This window comes from Eptatretus burgeri, chromosome 3, assembly GCF_056783735.1.
Source record: "Eptatretus burgeri isolate ZD-2024b chromosome 3, Ebu_testis_v1, whole genome shotgun sequence".
NCBI classification, from domain to species: Eukaryota; Metazoa; Chordata; class Myxini; order Myxiniformes; family Myxinidae; genus Eptatretus; species Eptatretus burgeri.
The window spans coordinates 20513450-20537626 of NC_140963.1; the positions used below are offsets into that span (position 1 = coordinate 20513450).

The 24177-nt window shown below is 45.3% G+C and overlaps 1 protein-coding gene and 1 long non-coding RNA gene across 2 annotated transcripts in view; both read right to left on the bottom strand.

Annotated features, from left to right (window-relative positions):
- LOC147029504 (uncharacterized) overlaps positions 1 to 11879 on the bottom strand; it is a 47152-nt gene extending 35273 nt beyond the window's left edge. Inside the window, exons 1-2 of the long non-coding RNA XR_015055929.1 lie at positions 11651 to 11879; positions 5851 to 5932 (exon numbers count right to left, since the gene is read on the bottom strand). This is a non-coding gene — a long non-coding RNA (uncharacterized LOC147029504). The remainder of the gene's footprint in view (positions 1 to 5850; positions 5933 to 11650) is intronic.
- LOC147029503 (uncharacterized) overlaps positions 1 to 23786 on the bottom strand; it is a 188977-nt gene extending 165191 nt beyond the window's left edge. The window contains exon 1 of the mRNA XM_085872571.1: positions 23660 to 23786. Coding sequence (XP_085728697.1) covers positions 23660 to 23785 — 126 coding nt within the window. The 5' untranslated portion in view covers position 23786. The remainder of the gene's footprint in view (positions 1 to 23659) is intronic.
- Positions 23787 to 24177: the final 391 nt, after the last annotated feature.

A 24177-nucleotide genomic window follows, 5' to 3' on the forward strand; every position in this document is an offset into this window, starting at 1 on the left:
AGAGTGTTTGAGCGTGAGAATGAGTGTGAGAGAGGGTGGGAGTGAGAGTGAGTGTGTGTGTGAGAGTGTGAGTGTGTTTGTGAGAGTGAGAGTGTGTGATTCAGTGAGTTTGAGAGAGTGAGAGTGAGTCATTGAGTGTGAGTGAGTGAGAGTGAGTGTGAGAGAGAGAGAGTCAGTGAGTGTGAGTCAGTGAGTGAGAGAGTGAGTGTGTGTGAGAGTCAGTGAGAGTGAGAGTGAGAGTCAGTGAGTGTGACAGAGTGAGAGTGTGACAGAGTGAGAGTGAGTGTTTGAGCATGAGTGAGTGTGAGTGTGAGTGTGAGTGTGTGAGATTGAGAATGTGATTGTGTGAGAGAGAGTGAGTGTGTGCGAATGAGAGAGAGTGAGTGTGAGAGTGTGTGAGTGTGTGTGTGAGTGTGTGAGAGAGTGAGAGTGTGTGTGGGAGAGTGAGAGTGCGAGTGAGTGTGTGAGAGTCAGTGTGTATGAATGAGAGAGGATGAGTGTTTGAGCATGAGAATGAGTGTGAGAGAGGGCGAGAGTGAGAGTGTGTGAGAGAGTGATAGAGTGTGTGTGTGTGTGTGTGTGTGTGTGTGTGTGTGTGTGTGTGTGTGAGTGTGTCAGTGTGTGAGAGAGAGGGTGTGAGAGTCAGTGTGAGAGTCAGTGAGTGTGAGTGAGTGTGAGAGAGAGAGTCAGTGAGTGTGAGTGTGTGAGAGTGAGTGTGTGAGAGAGTAAGTGTGTGCGAATGAGAGAGAGTGAGAATGAGTGTGAGAGAGGGTGAGAGTGAGAGTGGGTGGGAGTGAGAGAGAGAGAGTGAGAGTGAGAGAGAGTGATAGAGTGAGTGTGTGAGAATGAGTGAGAGAGTGAGAGGGTGAGAGAGAGTGCGAGTGAGAGTGTGTGTGAGTGTGAGAGTGAGAGTCAGTGAGTGTGAGTGAGTGAGAGTGTGAGAGAGAGAGTGGGTGAGTGTGAGTGTGTGAGAGAGAGAGAGAGTGAGTGTGTGCGAATGAGAGTGAGTGAGAGAGTGAGAGAGAGTGTGAGAGTGAGAGTGAGAGTGTGAGAGAGAGTGTGAGTGAGATTCATTGAGTGTGAGAGTGAGAGTGAGAGTGAGAGAGTGAGTGTTAGTGAGTGTGTGTATGTGTATCTCACACACACACACACACACACACACACACACACACACCCCTAACAGTAACACACACACCCCCCAAACCCTCTCACTCACACACTCTGTTTCACACACCCACACATTTTCAAACACCTCTCGGTGGTGTCAAGGATAGTCTCTCTTACCCAGTGTTTCTCAACCCTTTTTGTCCCACGCCCCATTTTGATTTTCAAAAAAAATCGTACGCGCCCCACCATGATTGGAGACACTACAGTATATACTACATATGTATTTAAAAGGCAGAGCTTTGAAAGCGATCATATATTGATTGATAAATTCTGAATCCTCATGCCCCACCAAAATATTGCCACGCCCCACCTTGAGAAACACTGCTCTTACCTATACATCGGCCCGAACCCAACAGACCTTCCAGTTCCGACACAGTAAGTCATTTAAATGTCCCTCCACAAATATCCACACATCATATAAAACCGTTTCGCAAACCCTTCTTTGTCCTACATCGTTGTCAATGAAACTGTTGTGGTTTACTTCTTCCAGACACTTAGATTTTTCAAAAAACCCTTCATTGAAATCAAACAAGATCTTCCACATTGGTTTTCCTTCAAAAATTCTTCCGATTGAACAAAGCCAAATGAATTTCTCGCCGCTTCTTGGATGTCGTCGAACTCTCGTTTCCACCGAACCAGATTTAGATAGGCCTCTTCTTTCCGGAGGACATTCCTACCAGCCAAAATGGGACATCGTGAATGAGTGCACAAAGTTTTTTGGACGAACTACGGCGAAGCATGGCCAGCGGTGCCAAGCCTTGATAGCTTCACCAAGTTGCTTCGCCTGTTCAGCCGTGAGCGAGGAAAAGTATAATCGCTTGTCATCGGCCAGGAGTGTTCCTTTCTCACACAAGACCGAAGGCCACCCTCAACAGAATTGGCTCGTCGTGTATTTAGATGAACAGGTGGTCGGAGCAGGGACTGTGCAGGAAACAAGGCTGAAGAACATGTGGATCAGGGAAATGGATGTAAGGAGATAAGGATGATTCTGAAATGCAGTTTTTCAGAAAAAAACTGCACCAAAGGTTTGAAGATGATCAACTTACATTCAAGGCATGTCATCGGTTTCCTGTCAGATCAGGCCAGATTAGATCTGTGACCTGCTACAGGTATCATGTAAACCTGTACTAACCTGTTCCATGGTCGGGTTGTCAGTGACGAAACCGTCTCCCCCCCCCCCCAGGTTTTTTTGGTGAAGAGGGTGTTTGGATATGGACACCCAGCAGGATTAAAAACAAAACCTGCCAAAAGCCGGAGAAGCTCCTTGTGAGCCAACGGCCATCCATATCTAGTGCCCAACTGTGCCTGCGGACATCCTCCTGCAGTTGGGTTACTTCTTCTGAGGAGGTTGGTGGCAGGATTTGCACTCCGGCCACCATTAAACCCTTCATTCCGCAAACCACAAAAACGCAAAGAAATCTGAAAACTCACTCCATGAGAGTACCTCCTGTGCAGCTTCCCTTCGCAGGGTAGCTCACCAGATGACGGGATTGGGGCAAAGCCTTCGGGACCTCCAATCTTTGATGATAGGAGGGAAACCACGGGGTAACATCCCTGGGTCAGATTGCGGGAGAGTGTGTCGGAGTGGTGCTGAGGTGTCGTCCACCAGACGGCGGTCTCCTTGGGTTAACCTGAGGCGGTCCCTTCGGGTGGGTGCCTGGAATGTCCTATCCCTAAGAGAGGATGATCACCTGAGTTAAAGCGTTTGGACATCGGTATTAGAGCACTCTCTGAGGTTCGGAGACCAGATTGCAGCGAGATCATGGTGGGTGGTTACACCGACTATTGATCTGGTCGCTCTGATGGTTACCATGCCTAAGGAGTTGCTGTGGCTGTGTCCAAGAATGTGACTCCAATGATAATTGAGGTAACACCGGTCAACGAGTGCAATACAAGACTGATTCGTCACTCCTTGGGTGTCATTTCCCTGGTCTGTTTATGCTCCGAATGAGGCAAGTGATCTCACCGTGAAGGACACATTCCATGCCACGCTCGAATCTGTGGTTTATCAGTGCCCCAGATGACATACACTTCTCATCTTGGGGGATTTCAATGCATCGACTGGAACTGATAAGGATGGTTATGAGACGTGCGTTGGTCCCCATGGGTCTGGAACTGTGAAGCTGAATAGCACTAAGTTCCTCGACTTTGCAAGAAGTCATGGACTTAGGGTGGCCGGTTCATGGTTTCAGCGCCCACACGCTCATCGCTGGACTTGGTATTCCAACGCTGGCAGTGTGGCAAAGGAGATTGACCATGTCCTCGTTGATGGTCACTGGAGGATGATCCACAACTGCAGGGTCTATCGGAGTGCTCAATTCCTCAATACAGACCAGGGAATTGTTGTAGCAACTCCGAAGTTGCACCTTAAATCCAGGAGAATGGTAGCATCTCAGCGTAGGCTGGATGTTGGCAAACTCAAGGATGAGACGGCAGCTGAGGAGTTTGCGAACAAGCCAAGTGGAGATTTGGGGGTCTCGGTGCTTTGACAGATCCTGAAGAGTTGTGGAGTGCCTTCGAGACCATCGTCCTTGATGTTGCCGGTGGATGTCTTGGAACTCACCATTGGGCAAAGAAGAAATTTGTCTCTCAAGGGACACTGGATACCATTGACCAGAGTCGCAGGGCCAGGCTGAATGGCAGAGCTGAGCTGTTCAGGGAGCTGAGGCGTAAAACTGTACGTGCACTGAGGGTGGACAAGGAGGCCTATGTGCGAGGAATCTGTGAGGGGGTAGAGCATCACCTGTGGTCAAGTGATTCTTGTCCTACTTATAGGTGAATTCGCGCATTGCGTTCATCCAAGCTCATCCCTCGGTGGACTGCACTTGGAGCAGAGGGTGGTAGGCTTTTGACAGAGGAATCCGAAGTAAAGCCCCGCTAGGCCGGTTACGTTGAGCCGTTGTACCAGGCTGATCCACCAGCTGTCGAGTTGGACATCAGGGGTGTTACAATAACTGTTGCTGATCCTCCAATCAACTGTGGTCCACCTTCGCTTGTGGAAACATAGGCTGCGGTGAACCGGTTGAAATGGAGTAAAGCTCCAGGGATCGGTGTCATCCATGCTGAACTTCTCAAGGCTGGTGGAAATGCTGCACTAGCATCGTTGCATGCAGTTCTGTGCTCTGCCTGCAATACAGACATTATCCCAACTGACTGGAAGAGGGGCCTTGTTGTCCCTCCCTGGAAAGGGAAGGGTGATCGCCAAGACTGCAACATCTACAGAGGAGTGACAGACTACTCCCAGTGCCGAGCAAGGTCCTTGCTCGGATAATTCTTGATAGGGTTCACCACCATCTGTTGAAGCACCAGCATCCAGATCAGTCAGGCTTTACACCAAAGAGGTCAACGATTGACCGTATCCTGGCTCTTCAGGTCCTCACCGAACGCAGACGAGAGTTTCGGCAGGGGCTGTTTGCAACTTATGTTGATCTCTGTAAAGCGTTTGATTCAGTGAATCGGGATGCCCTCTGGAGAATTATCGGTCTTCGTGGGGTGCACAAAAACTGATCGATCTGATGTCTGAACTCTACTCTGGTACTGAGAGTGCTGTGAGATGTGGTTATACCATCTCTGACTTATTTCCAGTTGTTACTGGAGTTCATCAGGAGTGTGTACTGGCCCCCACACTTTTCAGCACTTTTAAGGACTGAATTCTCGGGAGCATATCGGGTGCATCGTTTGGGAATGTCAAGATCTCTGACCTGGATTTCGCAGATGATGCAGTAATCTTTGCGGAGACTTTCGATATCCTTTTGGGGGCCCTCGAGGTGCTGAATGAGGAGTCGGAGCCACTGGGATTACGGGTTTCCTGGGATAAAACTGAGATCCAGGCTTTCAATAACATCTTGGATGCTGCTGTCCTGTCTGTGCCTATTTCTGGTGAGGATGTTGAGGTCATGGAGAGATTCACTTTCCTTGGCAGAGATATTCATGTCTCTGCTGGCTGAGAGTCAGAGGTCAATCGATGTCAGGGTCAGGCCTGGGGAGTCATGGATTCACTAGATAATGGGCTGTGGCGCTGCCGGTACCTGTGCGGGACGACAAAAGTCTGAGTTTTCAGGTCCTTGGTGCTTCCAGTCTTGCTCCATGGATGTGAGACTTGGACTCTGACCAAGGATCTGAAACAGAGACTTAATTCCTTTGGTACCCAGTCTCTTTGGAGAATCCTTGGCTATTGCTGGTCAGACTTTGTGTCCAACGAGCGGTTGCTGAGAGAGACTCAAATGAGATTTGTTACCTGCATAGTCGGTGAGCATCAGCTACAGTTGTATGGACATGTGGCTCGTTTTCCTGAAGGTGATCCTGCTCACCACAGTCTCTCAGCGAGGGAGTCTCATGAGTGGAGGAGGCCAATGGGCCGACCACATGCCTCGTGGTTGCAGCAGGTTGATCAGCTTCTCAAGGAGATGGGGATGGGCCAGGCATCTAACTGGGGGATGGCCAGACGAATGTCCCTGGAGTACCGGTGAAAAGTGGACGCAGCGACACGCTGCTCTGGCACATGCTCCCATACCTGACCTGACATGTCATCAGTTCAACTTGACTCTGAAGGTGGCATTCTAAAGGAAGTGAAAAATCCATGGACATATTACGTCAGCACTGTGGTGGAGCTAAATTTGAACAATTACATTTTATAAAAGGGAGGAAGATACCACGGAGAGATCAAGAATGGTCGTTGCTCACCGACATTGTGGAAGTTGCATTGCTGTTGCATCGAAGAAGCACCACCAGGAGGCAGAATACAATCAGTTGTGGAAGGCTTCATCTGGCCCACAAGGCAAAGACAGCATTGCAAGGTGAAGTTAACATGCATGTTCAATGGCACATAACGGCTTTACTCATTTGAAAGGGATCTTTTACATGCGCAAGCGAATAGAAGCTGGTGGTACAGCTTGAAGGGCATTATATTCAATGATACAACTCCATCCATGTGAAATGCCTGGAAATGTTGTCAGGCAAGGAATCAAATTGAGATGACATAGCTCGATAACGGATATGCAACTGCAGGAATGTAGAATTGAGTTAAGGCATGGAAGCAGTCGGCACACTCAGGGTGTGTTGTAATAAATCGTAAGTTTGGAAAAAAATGACTCCATTTTTATAGATTGATTTTTAGTTGTGATGCGTCACAGGTCTACAAGAGCTCCACCTCGTTGTTGTTGTGGTTCTTGTTGGGGGTCAATTTTTGAAATGTGCACCCATTGGTTGGACAACTGCCAGACCCCACCCATAATTGTCGCTTGACCATGGGATCCAGGCAAGATAATGTGGCTGCCATCTTGGTTTTCTGGTGAGCCCAAGACATGAGTTCTGTTGGCCTCTGCTGATTATACATTGGCCGGGTTTGTTGCATCAGATTTCCATTAGCTTTGCCCAGGTCGAGTGTTGCTCGCAATGAGGGACCCCAAAGAATCTTACCATACGAGGTGTGTTCAAAAAGTATCAAACCTTAATTTTTTGTGCGTAAACAAATGAAGCTTGGGAGGCCTGGTTTGGTGCACATATGTCGGCGATCCTCATCCGTGTGCGTGAATATTTTCCCGCCTGCAGAAGCTGTCAGTCGCCGACAGACCGCCGATGAGTGAGGAAGTGTAAGTGAGCGCCGTCGGATTTTCGTTTTTGACAACATGACGGAAAAACTTTAACAACGCTACTGCATCAAATTTTGTGTAAAGCTTGGCGATTCCCAAGTGGAAATGATCTGCAAGATTCAACAGGCCTTCGGGAATGAAGCAATGGGGCACCACACAGATAAAAGAGTGGTACAACCGCTTCAAAGATGGTCCCACATCAGTGGAAAGCGAAGCGCATTCTGGTAGGCCCTCAACATCCCGAAATGAGATCGTCATTGACCAAGTGAGGACCCCGCTGATGCAGGATCGTCGAATCACGATCAGAGAACTTGCAGACGAGCCGGGCGTCAGCATTGGATCCGTTCATTCCATTGTGACTGAGGATTTGGGCTGAAGGAGAATCTCAGCGAAGTTCATGCCAAAGCTGCTAACGATCCAGCAGAAGCAACTCCGTTTGGAGATCGCACAGGACATGCTGGAGACTGTGAACAGCGATCCCAACTTCTTCAACACAGTGATCACTGGCGATGAGACCACAGTGATCCGTCATTTTGTCAAAAACGAAAATCCGACGGCGCTCACTTACACTTCCTCACTCATCGGCGGTCTGTCGGCGACTGACAGCTTCTGCAGGCGAGAAAATATTCACGCATACGGATTAGGATCGCCCACATACGTGCACCAGACCACGCCTCCCTAGCTTCATTTGTTTACGCACGAAAAATTAAGGTTGGATATTTTTGAACGCACCTCGTATGTCGAATAAAAATCATTCATATGGTTTATGAAGCCGATCAGCATGCATGGTATGCGCCTCATGAAAAAAAATATAGTGTGAGCCAAAGACATCAAGCATGTTGGCCTCTGCTGATTATACATTGCCCAGGTTTGTTGTGTCAGATTTCCATTGGCTTTGTTTGGGTGGAGTGTTACGATGAATGACCCCCAAAAATCTAATCTATGTCGAATAAAAATTATTGGTAAGGTTTAATCAAGCCAATCAGCACATTTTGGTTGCAATTTTCTGCAAAAATTGACAAGTTCATCAGAGTTCGACTCTGTCTTGAAAGCATTGCAGCAGACTTAGAGGTCTGCTGATGGACATGTAAAAATGGCACCAGCTTATCTCAAAACTGAATTTGAGGAAATTATACCACCATTTACTGCACGCAGAATCGTTTGTCACATGAAGACTGGCATCACCTCTTTGCTGAGTGAAGAAGTACGAGTGAGAGATGCTACTGGACAGAAGGATTCAGCAATCAATGCAGTGGAGGGATGCCAGCAACTGAATGAGTTGCTCCTGGCAAACAGGTCAGGGAAAGAGATTTGTCTGCCGTCCACCATGCAGGTAGCAGAAGCACTGACCATCAAAAGGAAGAAGGAAGTGTGCTTTGATCTAGAGAGGATCAATTAGTAGTCTCCATTTGTGATGATGTTGCTAAAGATGGCCCGCATGCTGTTATGGTGGAAGCAGTGCATCCACTAGCAGGATGAGCAGTGTCAGGAGAAGATGGCAATTTTGTAGTTTTTCCTCCTGGAGTTAATTTAGAGGCAACATAATTACCTATACACCAGGTAATTGGAACAAGAACTATATCTTGACACAGAAGAAGCTGATCCAGAGAGCTCATCGGATATCATCAGTGTGGCAGATAGACGAAGAGAGAAGGAAGGAGATATGATCAGCATGCTTCTGGTGCTGTTCTCGAAGTTGGAGACCAAGTACTTCTGAAGCAGAATGTTTTTACAGGTCAACACAAGTTAGCCAATAAGTTATTTGGGATGTCTCACGTCATCAATGACAAGAATGAGGAAGATGACATCTATGAGGTGTGTCCTGCTTTGGGTGGGACTCTCAAATGGGTTAATTGGTGCCAGTTAATTCTTGACCATCGGGGTAGAGATCAGGATATGCTTGGAGAAGTTATGCTTAACCTCCTATCAGAAAGAAATTGTGAGGTCATGGTTCCATCCAGTCCTGACAACGATGACAAGAACTATGATGAAGATGATGAGGACTTTGGCAACTCGTTTGAGTGGAGAAACTCAGCTCAGAATGAGAGAGATGGTAACCGAGAACTTAACTTACGATTCAGGAAGTTCAAAGACCTAAGTAATCAACCAGTCACTAAAGGAGTACATCGTAATCCTGGTGGTCTACTGACATTGGTGATAATGGGATTCCCGACCTTAGATTTAATTGTTGGGATTACGAAACAAGCGAGGAAGGGGATGTACCACCAAAACAGGTCAACTATTAAGGCAAAAGAAGAGTTAACACATTTGGAAGATGGCGCACCTTATTTGTTTGTTTTTATCGAGAGAAAGGTGGAAGAGATTGAATATACAATTTGTAAATTTGCACATCAGGGTCAATGAATTCAACCACCTATTACTTTTGAGGTTATCACAGGTCAAAAGGTCAACATAGGCCATAACGTGAACCCAAAATAGGCCAATTTTAATTGTTTCTAAAATCCTCAATTTTAATCCAATTTATTAACTTGAAATTCGAAGAGCATTTGCATATGAGGTCGCTGAACTCAACCACCTATTAATTTTGAGGTCAACAGAGACCAAAAGGTCAACAAAGGCCAAATTTCTAAAATCCTCCATTTTCATCCTATTGACTTGAAATTTGAAGAGCATTTGCATTTCAGGTCACCGAATCAACCACCTATTGAGGTAAACATAGGCCAAAAGGTCAACATAGACAAAAAAGGTCAACACAGGCCAGATTTCTAAAATCCTCAATTTTAATCCAATTAACTTGAAATTTGAAAAGCATTTGCATATGAGGTCGCTGAACTCAACCACCTATTAATTTTGAGGTCAACATAGACCAAAAAAAATCAACATAGGACAAATTTCTAAAATCCTCAATTTTCATCCGATTGACTTGAAATTTGAAGAGCATTTGCATTTCAGGTCACCGAATCAACCACCTATTGAGGTAAACATAGGCCAAAAGGTCAACACAGGCCAGATTTCTAAAATCCTCAATTTTAATACAATTAACTTGAAATTTGAAGAGCATTTGCATTTCAGGTCACCAAATTCAACCACCTATTGAGGTAAACATAGGCCAGATTTCTAAAATCCTCAATTGTAATACAATTAACTTGAACTTTGAAAAGCATTTGCATACGAGGTCGCTGAACTCAACCACCTATTAATTTTGAGGTCAACATAAACCAAAAGGTCAACATAGGCCAAATTTCTAAAATCCTCAATTTTAATCCAATTAGCTTGAAATTTGAAGAGCATTTTCACATCAGGTCACTGAATTCAACCACCTATTAATTTTAAGGTCAAAAGGTCAATGCATGCCTAATTTCTAAAACAGATAGGGCCAAAAACGAAATATTAAATCACTATGTCTCAAAAAGTTGTGGACGAGTTATGACAAAACAAGGTGAATGAGTTGAATAGGTGACAAGAACAAGTGGGTTGGATTTTGTTTCAGATCCAGCCCATCAATGAGAAACAAAACATCAACTCTTCCACCTGGCAGAGGTATGCGCGCTAACGAGTGCCATTCTACTTTGTCCAGATTTGCTAAGTTGTCAGTCTGTCAGTGATTTCCATTACTCGTATGTTTGTTTGTTTGTCTGTCCGCTCGCCTCCAGCCCAAACTGCTCAACCCCCCCCCCCCCCATTGTGTCTGCGATTTGTACCCACCATATTTCTGCAGGGCGCTCAAGGTTCGCCAACAACCCCCTTCTGGTAAAAAAAAACTACAAAAATCACGAATCACTGCTCACCTTCACTCTTTCATTCCTCTTTTTCCCTGCCTATGGAATAAACTCCCTCACTCTGTTCAATCCCATTCTTTCCTCCAGGCCTTCAAAACAGCTGTTCACCACCACCTCTTATCGTCTCCCATCCAAATCCTCGATCTTTTCCACCCCCGTTAATCCACCCCAAACCCACCTCCTTCAAATTCCCTGCTTTCCTTCCTGAAAGTCCCTGTAATGTCCATATTGTATACCCCGTGTTCCCTGCCCAATCCCTCTCCCTTCCACAGATCTCCTAATATCTCTGTTCCCCACTGTTTTGTCCTCCCTACTCCCACCCCTCTTGTCTTATGCCCCCCCCCCATGTTGTGCGTTGTGTGTTCGCTCTCATACAAGCCTTGACAAGGTATACAAAAAAAAAAAACACTGTTCTGAAATTTTGGGAGATTAATGTCACTGACCCAGATTGGTCCCAGATTGAAGTTTCGTAAAATTTGGTCAACCAAAAAGGTATACATAGGCTAATAGGCTTATTTGAGCCAAATTTTCTAAAATCCTCAATTTTAATCCAATAAACTTGAAATTTGAAGAGCATTTGTACATCAGGTCACTGAATTCAACAACCTATTACTTTTGAGGTTAACACAGATCAAAAGGTCAACATAGGCCCTAAGGTCAACCCAACAGGCCAAATTATTAAATTGTTTCTAAAATTGTCAATTTTCATCCGATTCACTTGAAGTCCAGTCACAATAAGGTTGGAGGTCACACTAATTGCAAGAAAAATGAAACCACTTTTATTTGTCTTCTTTAAGTACATGTAATAACATATCAAAAATTCCAAGAAGTTCCAGGTGTGGAACATAGATTTCTAGGGGTGTCAAAAATCTGGCATATTGTATATAGGGACCTGGCGAAATTAGGTCATAGGTTAAAAACACGAGGATAGGTCAAACTTCAATCATCTACATTGAATTTTACTATTAATATTTATTGTTTAGGTCACATTTGATATTTAAATGTCTTTTAAACCATGCCCATGGTCAAACTGAGGACCAGTCTGCCCCACCCCACACACGCACATAGGTAGGGCCGAATTTAGATAAGGATACCTTTTCCTTACTCGGCATTGTTGCAAACATTAAAAAGTATCATCAGTCATCTTGTTACCTTGGTCACTCGTGTTCTCACAAACACCTCTGCATTCCCCACATGCTGGATTACAGGGCAGTCCTTGTTGCCGACACCCGCAGTGCTTGGTTTGGCAGCCAGATTTGCAGCGGCATCTAACTACTTTTCGCAGTTCTTCTGGTGCGAAATCCAAGTCACTTGCCACTGGAAATAATGTTTCTCCTTGCACCCTCCAACACCATGTCTCTGAATTAAGTTCTCCTTTCCATGTCTGCACCTGATGATATACACGCAAGGAGTGACAAGTCTGAAGAGGACGATGGTTCACGAGCGGTATTGGATGATGAAGATTGTAACAGAAGTCAAGGATGAGACAATGTGATAATGCTTGACCAAGTTATAAAAATGATCAACATGATGTGGTACGAGTGACAGGTTATTAGCTGCAAAATGTCAAAAACCCGGTTTCGTTCAACAACTTTCAAAATTTGACCTTTGCATAACATTTAAAGGTCACAAAACAATGTTGTGGACATTAAAATAAGGAAACAGGATACGTGCTAGAGCGTATTGGAGTTAGTTCATCGAAGAAGGTTGAAAACCTGGTTCGATTCCCACAACTTTAAAAATTTGACCTTGTGAACTTTAAAAGGTCAAAGGTCAAGGATTATGACCTTTGGTGCAAAACTTCCTCTGGAACATTCCAGGAACAATATAATGTCATATAGGCTATATGGCATTTCGCACTCCTCAGATTATCCGTACTTTGATGAAATCAGCGTAAAAACAAACTTGAAGGGGGCGCCACGGGCAAGGTGTTTGAGATAGAGCAAAATGGTTTCAAGATTTTAGGTGGGGAATCACCTCAAGATTATGCATAAAAAAATATTGTCATCCTAGCTCTCAAAGTTTGGGCGATCGTATGATTTTTGTGAAAATTCGAAATTTTCTAAGTTCGTGACCTTGACACGAAAATGAAAAATCGAGCTCCGTGGGGCGATGCAGGTGCCATTGGACGAACCAAACACCGAAACCCCTGCCAGATTCGACAAACCCCTCGGAGAAGATGGATTTTTTATGTTAAAATTTGCAATTTTCTAAGTTCGTGACATTGACCTTGGGACGAAAATGAAAAATCGAGCTCCGTGGGGCTATGCAAGTGCCATTGGGCTAACCAAATACCGAAACCCCTGCCAGATTCGACAAACCCCCTCGGAGAAGATGCAAATTGAAATCAGCAACCCCTAAAAACACATGTTTTTTGGGCGTGGCTCCACCCATAATGGGCGCACCACACCCATTCTCAGGAAAACACAACAAGATCACGATATAAACCTCCCACCAAAATTTTATCAGGATCGGATCAAAACCCACGGAGCTATGCTCGGGACAGACAGACAGACAGACAGACAGACAGAGACAGACGCACAACAATAACAAATATAGTGGTCACTTATTTTTTTCGTGAAAATATTTTTTTGTGAACCCATACTTGGCAGCTGCCCGAGTTGGAGGTAGGGATTTTGGGTGGACCACTTGTTTTTTGGTGGTCAGAAGTTCAAGGTACTTTTCATGGCAAAGTATGTCCAAGTTCCTTGTGACCCCGGGATTTGCTTTGTATATGCACATCAGAGCTTTTTCACCTGCTTCTGCAATTCCTTCGTTTGATCTTCCCGGATCGTTGAAAACTTTTTTTTTTTTGTATACCTTGGTCGAGGCTCGTATGAGAGCTAACACACAACTCACAGCAAGGAGGCATGAGACAAGAGGGGCGGGAGTAGAAGGGACAAAACATTGGGGAACAGACACATTAGGTGAACTGTGGAAGGGAGAGGGATGGGGATGGGACGGGGAACATGGCGAAGAGAAGATGGACATTTCAGGGACTTTCAGGAAGGAAAGCAGGAGAAATGAAGGAAGTGGGCTTGGGTGGATTATCGGGGGTAGAAAAGATCGACGATTTGGATGGGGGAAGATAAGAGGTGGTGGTGAACAGCTGTTTTGAAAGCCTGGAGGGAAGAATGGGAAAGAATAGAGTGAGGAAGTTTATTCCAAAGGCGGGAAAAAAGAGGAATGAAAGAGTGAAGATGAGCAGTGATTCGTGATTTTGGTAGTTTTACCAGAAGGGGGTTGTTGGCGGACCTTGAGCGCCCTGTGGAAATGTGGTGGGGACAAATCGCAGAGAGAGCAGGGGGGGCATGGCTGGAGAGGAGTCGGTAGAAGACAGAAAGACCACCGACCAACCTGCGGTGATTGAGTGAGAGGCCCAAAGACTCAGCTTCATTGCGGGAGATGCCGATGATCTTAAATGCCCTGGTTTCAACAGCGTGAAGCCGAGAAAGGTGGGAGGCAGGAGCACCAGCCCAGAGGGGAGAGCAGTACTCCATCAGGCTACGGACAAAAGCTTTGTAAGTGGTCAGGAGCTCAAGAGGGCCGAGGAAGCACTTAGCACGACGGAGGATTCCCAGTCGGCGACTGGCTTTTGAGGCGAGGTTGGAAATGTGACTTTCCCAGGAAAGGTCATGGTAGATAGTGAGACCTAGAAGCTTGAAAGAAAAGACTTCTTCCAGAGGATTGTTGAGAAAGTGGATGGGGGGGTTTTGTAAACGGTCCTTTCGAAGAGACATAGTGAGAGTGTGAGATTTGTCTGGATTGAAAGACATGTTCCACGTGTTGGACCAGTTTGTGATTTTATCCAGATCTGCAGTGAGCGAAGAAGCTGCTGCTTGCCGGTCTGAGGGATGACAGATGGTACGGCAGAGGGTGGAGTCGTCGGCAAAGAGAAATAGAGGATTTTCCAGAGAGTCTGAGAGATCATTGATGAAAACCAGAAAAGAACAGGGCCCAGAACGCTACCTTGAGGAACTCCAGCCTGGACAGGAAGAGGGGATGAAAGAACTCAATTTAGGGCCACACGTTGACTGCGACAGGAGAGGAAGTCTGCGAGCCATGAGTGGAGATGGCCTTGAATACCATGGGAAGAGAGTTTGGTGAGTAGGGCAGGGTGCCAGACTGTGTCAAAAGCACGTGATATGTCCAGGGATACGGCTCGGATTTCCTGTCTGGCATTGAGGACCTCCATCCATTGATGGGAGAGCAGAAGCAGCATATCCAGGGTAGAGTGACCTGGTCTGAAACCAAATTGATGATTGGAAATCAAGCCATTGGAGAAGAGGAAGGATTTCATATCTGAAGCGATGATGGATTCCATCACCTTGCTGATGATTGGGAGAAGGCTGATTGGTCTGTAGTTATAGGGATCTGTTTTTGCACCTTTTTATGCAGGGCAGTGATGTTAGCAGATTTCCAAGCAGATGGCAGATGACCTTGGGCAAATGAGAGGGTGAATAGAACAGAGAGAGGGTGAGCAAGAGCAGAAGAGCAGGCTTTGAGGACACGTGGGCTGATGCCGTCTGGACCGGTTGCAGAATCTGACTCGAGGTTTGAAAGCAAGCTCTCCACCTTGTCAGGAGAAAAGGATACAGAGTCCAGGGACAGTTGGGTGCGACTGGGTAAAGTGGGTAGAGGTAGTGATGGGTTTAGGACACAAGATTTAGCTGCAAACACCGAGTTTAGACATTCAGCTTTATCACATGTGGAATCAGCAGTGCGGCCATTTGAGGTAATGGAGGGGATGGAGGGGGAACATACACCAGAAACAGATTTGATTAAACGCCACCAGGATTTTGAGGAGGGAGAGAGGTTTGAGAGTTCAGACTTGAGATGAGAAAGATGTTGTTTTCTGGCTCTCCTGAGGGTAGATACACACTTGTTCCGAGCTTTGTGGAAAGAACTGAGATTGCCCTCAGTTGGGTTTGCTTTCCATGAGGCAAAGGCAAGTTGTTTCAGGATAACTGCCTCGCCACAAGCTTCAGTAAACCAAGGGCGGGAGGAAGGGTAAGACAACTGAACACGAGAGGGGATAAATCTGTGCATGAGGGAGAGCAAGTTTCTTTGAAAGAATTCCCAGGATGAGTTGATGTTTGAGAAAGTAGTGATAGGAGACCAGTCTGTAAGTTTAATGGCTGCTCGGAGACCCTGCCAGTCGGCTTGAGTGAAATGCCAGACTCGACGGCGGTGAGGTGGTTCTCTGATAACAGCCAGAGAGATGTCCACTTAGACAAGGACGTGGTCAGAAGAACCAATTGGAGCGAAGGAAGAGCAGCAGATATTGTCAGGGAAATTTGTCAAAATCAGATCCAGAAGAGATGGAGTACCATTGGTTGAGATCCGGGTCGGGAAGTTGACCGATTGAGTCAGTCCCAATGAGTCGCAGAAAGCTTTTGCTGAGGTGCCATGGCAGGTGAGAGAGGTACCCACACCGAGCCAACTGGCATGATGACAATTGAAGTCACCACATAAGAGGAAGAGAGAGTTTGGATGAGAAGATAGAAGATGGTCCATGTTTTCGGATAGTGAGGTGTAGATGGAGTCATCACTGTTCGGTGGACGGTACAGTACACATATAAACATGAGGTGGGAGTGGAGGGGAAGCCGAAGCCAGAGGTATTCCTGGGGGTGTGGGGGAGTGAGAGCAGTGCATGGAGAGTGAGGAATAGAGTCTTTGATGAAGAGAGCAACACCTCCACCAGGACGAGGCTCAGGTCTGTCATACCGTAAGAGGGAGTAACCAGGGAGAGATACTTGGGAGTCAGACACGTCTTGGGAGAGGAAAGTTTCTGTTAGGCAGATAATGTCTGGTTTGTCAGTGGCAACCTGCATGGAAAGATCTGAAAGGTTTGAGCGAAGGCCCCGGATATTTGAGGTCCACACTTTTAATGAAGAGGAAGGGGAGGAGGCTTTGGGTGCAGGAGGTGGAGGGGGAGGGGGAGGGTAGGACAAGGGATGAGGGGGGCAGGTAAGGAGGGTTGCTGAAGGAGTGTGGGGTATTGCAGAACAGCGAGGGAGGGGGCCAAATGAGGAGGAGAAAAGGCTCTGTGGTGCTGGGGGAGAGGGGGGACAAGAGACAAGGAAGAAGGCAGTTGAGGATTTGAGGAGGTGGAGTGAAGAGATGGAGGTAAGAGGACAGTGAAGGCAGGCAGGTTGGTGGATGAGAGCGGGGGCAACTTTGAGAAGGAAGAGTGAGGGGGATGAAAGGTGGGGGAAAGGTGAGGGGGGGATTTTTGAGAGAGGTGAGAGGGAGGGTTGGAGGGAGAAAAGTGGGATGGTTGCTTTGAGAGTGAGAGTGAGGGGTGAGGGGGGTGAGTTGGCACTGAAGTTGGAAAAAAAGAATGGTTGATGGAAAGCGAGCATCCATGGCAAACTGTGGTTTTTAAAAGTTTTAGGTCAGAGATGCGATTTAACACAATTCTTGATGGATGCAATGAAGGCGAATTCAGAGCATGGAGAGAAGAAGCGCTGTAATAGTTGGATTTTTTAGGCAAGGAATGAAGGAGAGGTCGAAATGAGAGCAGTCTTAAAATAGCAGAAGAGTAGTGCATTGTGAAACAGTAAAGAGTACCACATGTGTGAGAGAGGAACTTCAGCTGCCTTGACAAAAGATGGGCTGTTCTTTGCCAATGAAAGAAGTACAGCTTTTCCATGACCAAACAACCTTGAAGTAGTATCACATCTGAGAACAGCATGAAGAAACAAGATGTTTCTGCAAACTTTCTCACCTTGAGTCGTTTGCAGCTTCTTGATATCAAGGTATCAGATGGGAGAACCTGCTTTAGCCTGGGGCTGGAAGTATATATTCTTGTGCCTCTTAGTTGTGTAATGGATAAGCAAAACCAGGAGATCTGTGTCGCTGCCAACCAGTATGGTCCGACCTTTCTTGGCCACTACCAGTGCCGTCTTCACTCTCAAAAGATCAGCATCTCCTTTTGCATGATGAACATCACAGCCGGCCATTTCAAGATGCTTTCCAAGGAGATTTATGAAACGATGCTTATTCTCTTTGTTTGACAGGAATTCATCCTTTGTCATTTGAAGAGGCATGTTTTCATGAAACTGAACTCCTTGGGCCTGCTTGGTACCAATGCATCTTCTGTGAGTCCCATCCTTTGGAGTTGGACCACTCTGGTAACCAAACACCATGACTGGGTTTCCATACCTTTTGACATGAGCAACATAATTTTGGCAGATAGCATTGTCTGTCTTCCCAGTTTCCCATGGTATCTTGTGCAGAAGAGCTTCACCATCAAGGACAAATTGGAATGTTACAATCTCCATGTGCGTCTGTTCATCAGAAGGATCCCCAGCAAAGTCCCATTGAGCGTTAGCAAGCGCTGGCTTATTAGCTTTCAAGAGTTCGTTCTTTTTTTCAAACAGAGCAGGGAGATAGCCACAGTGTTCATAGCCAAATGCGTCCTGAATACTTTCCTTCTATGTGCTGACCATCACAAGCCTCTGAAACAAGAGAAGAGGATCAATGCTAACATCCTCACCATCGATGGAGATTTTGGACTTCAAATCCATTGCGACTGCCTGGTCTTTCTTCTTAAATGTGTACTTCAAAACTTGTTTTCCCTCCATGTCCCCTAAGATTTTACTGCCAATATCCTCTGCTCTGTCGACACTCACATTGTCTGTTGCAATAACACCATTTACTATATTTCTGAGAGTTTCAGCATTTCCGAAAGGAGACTTGTCTTCAATGAATGAGAGTAGCTTGTTCACATAATTGGCATCCCTCTTCTTACGTGCCATGGAAAGGTCCTTATGTTGCTCCTCATTGCATGTATGCACCTATCTCTCATAGTTTCGGAGATAAAAATGAGGAAAAAGTGGCTTTCCGGCCGACCTGCTAACCACTGGCAATGGGTGATCCAAGATGGCGGAATTGGCTTCAAGATCGTAATGCCACACCGCCTCCACACTATTATTCCTCCAAGGTTTACACGATATTTTCCTGAGAGAACACCTCAGAAAACATGGGAATAGACACCAAGTTGAATGGAATAGGGGAAGAAATGGCCAAATTACACAGTTTTTTAATACCGCATACTTGCCTGAAAAAGATTAAAAAGTCGCACTCATCCTAAAAACTCACCATGTTCCATACCTTCATTTACTTGGAATTTTTAGTCATTGATAAGGTAGAGCTAGAGGAACATAAAACAAGTGGTTTCGTTTTTCTTGGAATTAGTGTGAGGTTTGCCCCCATTTTGACTGGACTATTGGAATTTGAAAAGGATTTACAGATCAGGTCAATTAATTCAACCATCTATTATTTTTGAGGTCACCATCGGCCAAAAGGTCAACGTAGGTCGAATTTCTAAAACCCTCAATTTTCATATGATCAACTTGAAGTTTGAAGAACATATGCATATCAGGTCTCTGAATTCATGCACCAATTATTTTTGAGATCAACATAGGCCAAAAGGCCAATTTGGGTCAAATTAGGCCAAATTTTCAAAAATCCTCAATTTTCATCCGATTGACTTGGAATTTGAAGAGCATTTGCAGATCAGGTTACTGGATTCAACCACCTATTAATTTTGAGGTCTCTGTAAGCCAAACAGTCAACAGACACCAAAAGGTCAACACAAGCGGAATTTCTAAAATCCGCAATTTTCATCCGATTGACTTCAAATTTGAAAAGCATTTGCACATCAGGTCATTGAATTTCAACCACCTATTAATTTTGAGGTGAACATCACTCAAAAGGTCAACATAGGCAAAAAGGCCAATTTGGGCCAAATTTTCTAAAATCCTCAATTTTATCCGATTGATGTGAAACTTGAAAAGGATTCACTTATTATGTCAATGCATTCAACCACCTATTAATTTTGAGGTGAACATCAGCCAAAAGGTCGAAATAGGCCAAAATATTTTGTTTTGGATCCAGTTCATCAGTGGGATACAAAATGTGAACTGTTTCACCTGGCAGACATATGCGCTCCACCGAGTGCCCTTCGACTTTTCACTGTTTTGCCAAGTGTCACTCTACGAGTGATTTTTCATTTACCAATTTCTGTATGTATAAATCGAGGCTCGTGGAAGGGCTGATACTAGTACACTAAACGGATCAGGCCACAACAGGACAAAAGGAAGAGTTTGGGGGGGGGGGGGGGTTGGAGAAACACCAACAGCAGAGTTAAAGGCCAAGATAGAGGCAGACTTGGACAAACAATCAGTGTGGAGAGGAATGAGGGGCAGGTGTGAATGCATCATGGGGTGGACAAGATGGATACAGAAGGAAACTCAGAAGAGAAATTTTGAAATTTGGAAGACGGTATTGTGTTGAGGTTGGGAGGGGTGCAGGAGGGTTAACAGGGAGAGAAAAGATCATCGTTTTGGATTGGGGACAATCTGAGATGGCGGTGAACAGATGTCTTGAAAAGACCTGGTGGGAATAATGAGATTGAAGAGAATGTGGATGTTTGTTCCACAGGCAGGAAAAAAAGAGGAACAAATGAGTGGAAGTGAGCAGCGATCCTGAATTTATGTAGTTTCACCAGAAGGGGGTTGATGATAAACCGTGTGTGCCCCACAGAAACCTGTGGGGGGAATAAAGCATGGAAAGAACAGAGGGTGAAAGACCAGAAAAGGAGGCGGTAGAAGACAGATACCGCTGACCTGTCTGCAATGGTGAAGTGATAGATGCATAGACTCAGATTCATCACAGAAGATTCCAATAATCTTGAAGGCGTTGGTTTCCATAGCGTCAAGCTGAGCAGGATGTGAGGCAGGGGAGCCACTCCATCAAGCGGCAGATGAATACGAGTTCAGGTGTGCCAAAGAAGGACTTTGTATGATGGAGAATGCCAGTTGGCGGCTGTCTTTGGAGGCCAATTTTGAAATATGGTTTGCCCAAGAAAGATCATGGCTGATACTAAGACCTAGGAGTTTGAATGACTGAACTTCCTCAAGAGGAATATTAAGAAAGTATATAGTAGGGTTTGCCCGATGGTTCTGTCGGAGAGAGATTATGAAAGTGTGAGATTTGTCAGGAATGAAAGACATATTCGAAGTGTTTGACCAGGTAGTGATTTTTGCAAGGTATGAAGAGAGGGAAGAGGCTCCAGCCTGCCCAGCTGAAGGAAGAGAGATGCCATGGCAAAGAAGAGATCATTAATGAAGATCAGGAATAGGACTGGACCCAGAACACTGTCTTGGGGCACTCGAGCCTTGACATGGAGAGGAGATGAAAGGAGAACGCTGAGTGCCACACATTGGTTACAAGAGTAGGAGTCAGGAAGCCATGTGTGGAGTTGGCCTTGGATGCCACGGGCAGACAATTTTGAGAGCAAGGCAGACTGCCAGACTGTATCAAAAGCACGAGATATGTCCAGAGACGGCCCTGATCTCATGCCTGACATTGAGGGCCTCCATCCATTGTCAGGTAACTTATTGGAACATATTAATTATGTCTACTGTATTATTAGCCCTCGTTGGACCTTGTTCAAAACGGAGGCTTATGGATTTGGGCTCGATTTTCGTGTCTGTGTGTGCGCAACCATATCTCGGACACGTATGGACCGATTTTATTCGGATTTGGCACAAAGACAAAACATGGTGGTATACATATGCATATCATTTTGCTTCACACTGCAATTGAAGAAGGCCGACTGACGGCCATTTTAGTTGTGAAAAAAAACCCACGTTGAACATGTCCTCAACCATTTCTCAGACATGCATTTACAGATGTTGTTCAAACATGGCACACAGATAACAAATGATCACTTACAAAAGCATGTCACTGTTTCGAGATCAGATCCAAGATGAGCGACTGGCGGCCATTTTGTTACTTAAATGTATCCCCAACCATTTCTCAGACATGTTTGGTCCAAATTTGTTCAAACTTGGCACCAGCACAGTACATGGTGGCACACATGTGCACCTCAGTTTATTTTGTGATCTGATCAAAGATGGCCGACTGTTAGACTGGCAGCCATTTTAGTTGTAAAATAAATATGGGCTCCATACAGAAAAATTCCAAAAACAACAGGTGCTATACTATGACATTTTATGTCTTTTTTACTTGTTAATTATGTAACACACCAGAACACAAAATACACCACACACCACACCATCCTGTCTCGGGTCTACAATCTCTAATTGCTCTTTCATACTTACTGATGCAGCTCAATCAAAATATGGTAACGATCAATATTTATGTGAGTGGGAGGGGGGGGGGTGTCCAGAAAACAAGCACCAGAGACCCCGCAGCAAAGGAGTGCTTAGATCTGAAGGAGTGAATGTTGCAAGAACCTGGAACAGATGGCACATTTCCAGATGAATGTGTTCTATCTACTATGCCATTCCAACAAGTACAAGCAAGATCACATTTCCGGAAAGAGGGTTCTGGTAAATTTCGTTAAATGTGAACAGATTCACAGAGGTCAACTTCTGCAAGTGGCTCAGCAAAAACAAGACTCCATTCTGCTTCCACAGATTGACAGTGAGGATTTGATTGCCCTCCAGTTACAGTCCCACCATGCACCCAGGGGGCAAGAGTGGTCAACCAGACACGGTCTACTATAAAAGGTTGGATTCCTTAGACCCCCAGCAACGACTTCTGGGTGGACAACCTTTCCAACAGGCTACTGTAACTCTGCAATTCAAGATGGCGTACAAGATGGCCGCCATATTTTTAAATCACAATAACGTCGTCAATTTTCAAAAAATCTTAACCATTAATGCAAATGGTGTTAATGTATGGCATACAAGCTTTTTAGTGGTATTGAAGGGTGCTGAACTCAAATCTGCTGTATGCCCAGCTCAAAAATGGCCCATAATGCCTCAAAATTGAGAAATCCAAGATGGCCACCACCGACGGGCTGAAATGTATTTATGTACAAATCTTTTTGACTAAACAAGGTAGAAACTTGAATGAAATGTGCTTTTGTAAGTTTTCATAAATGGGGAATCCAACGCCATATTCAGTTTTGAGGAAACATGTGAAAAAAAAACTGCTTGAAACTCATATTAATTGCAAAATTTGTCTTTATTGAAGATGAATAATTTGTCGACCAGATAAGATCCACAAGTATGTTGATCCTATGTGTCCAAGAATAAATTACTTAGTTTGCAGTTTTTTTTCCAGTTAGGATCGTCTGCATTGCTTGTTACTGCAGATCGTCGCCGCAGCCGGTCACGTCACAGGACGAGTGACGTCACCGAACAGTCTAGCAACTCTAGTAACGCCACGTTTAGCATGAGCGCATTAATGTCAAAAGGAAACAGCCCCATGGGCTGTGGTGCGCACTGTATGGTTTATGTCTATTTATTCCCGCTTATCTGTTTCTAAATTGTTACCAAGCCTCGAAGTTGTAAGTATTCATGTACCAGCTATTTGATCGTTTTCTTATTGACTGATATTCCTGGTCATTGTTCCTCTGTTTTTAGTGAAACTGTCACGTCAATGGTCCCCGTCAATCGCTCATTTCATTTGTTAACGTCTATCGTCATCCAAAGCGCACCACTCTCCTCAATCGTCAATAGTCATCGTGATGTGTATAGTCATTCGTAGTCGTCTTAACCACACGTGCATCTTAATAGTCAAGTGTCCCGTCTTTCTCTCGTCAATGTCCTTTCATCGCTGAAAACATAGCTGAAGGCACAGACCGTACTCGAAAAGACCAGTGTCGCTGGAGCCACAGTCACAAAAATCATGTGGGCAGAAATGTCCACAACTGTGATCTGTAGTGGTGTGGGCATTGTGTAGTGTGCATGTAGTCTAGCATATCAGAAGTTTGCATGTAAGTGTAGCGTATCAATAGTTTGCATGTTCTCTCGTTGCTTGTATGCATAACATGGTGGTGGTTTTGTTGCAGGCGATTGCATGAGTGTTACGACGATGACACAGGCAGAGAAACGGGTGCTGGAGGGAAGGTTGTTACTGAAAAAAGGAACCCAAGAGGAGACGCCAGGACACTGACATTGACTATAGAAAGTGCATCATATGTCAAGGACTTGGTGCAAAGGGACTATATAATATCACAACAACAGACAAACAAGTTTTGGCCATGAAGGCTTGACAAGATGAGACATTTGAGAGACTCAAACATGACTCGGCGACTGGTGCATGGCTGACAGACAAGATACCCAAATGGCACAGTCAGTGTAGAAACTGGTACACGAATGAGAAGAGTTACAAACTTGCTGAAAAGAAGAACCAAGGAAGAAGTGATGCTGAAGACTTGAACCAGCCTGGGTGCAGCACCTCTTCCCAGCATTCAAAGTTAACCAGGACCAACACACCAACATTTGATGTGAAGAATGCATGCCTCATCTGCAACAAACGGTGGATGCGTGGCAAAGAGCCAACATGTAGAGTATCTACAGAAAACGGTCAGCAGAACATCATAGATAAGGCAAAGCAACTAAAAAGAGAGGACATTCTCTTCAGACTGGTGGGTAAAGGACATGACATGGTTGCCAATGATACATCATACCACAAGCCATGCATGGCTGCATCCAAAGCACATCGTGTCCCCACTGGGAAATCAACTAAACAAAACCGGTATGATGTTGCATTCGAGCGACTCCTAGAACAGCTAGAGATCCCCCTTTTCCACGACATGTGTGGGTATTTGGTGAAGTCACTGCGGGACCAATACAGGGCCATTTTACGAGAGCTAGGAGTAAAAACAGCAGACTCGTACCGATCTATCACC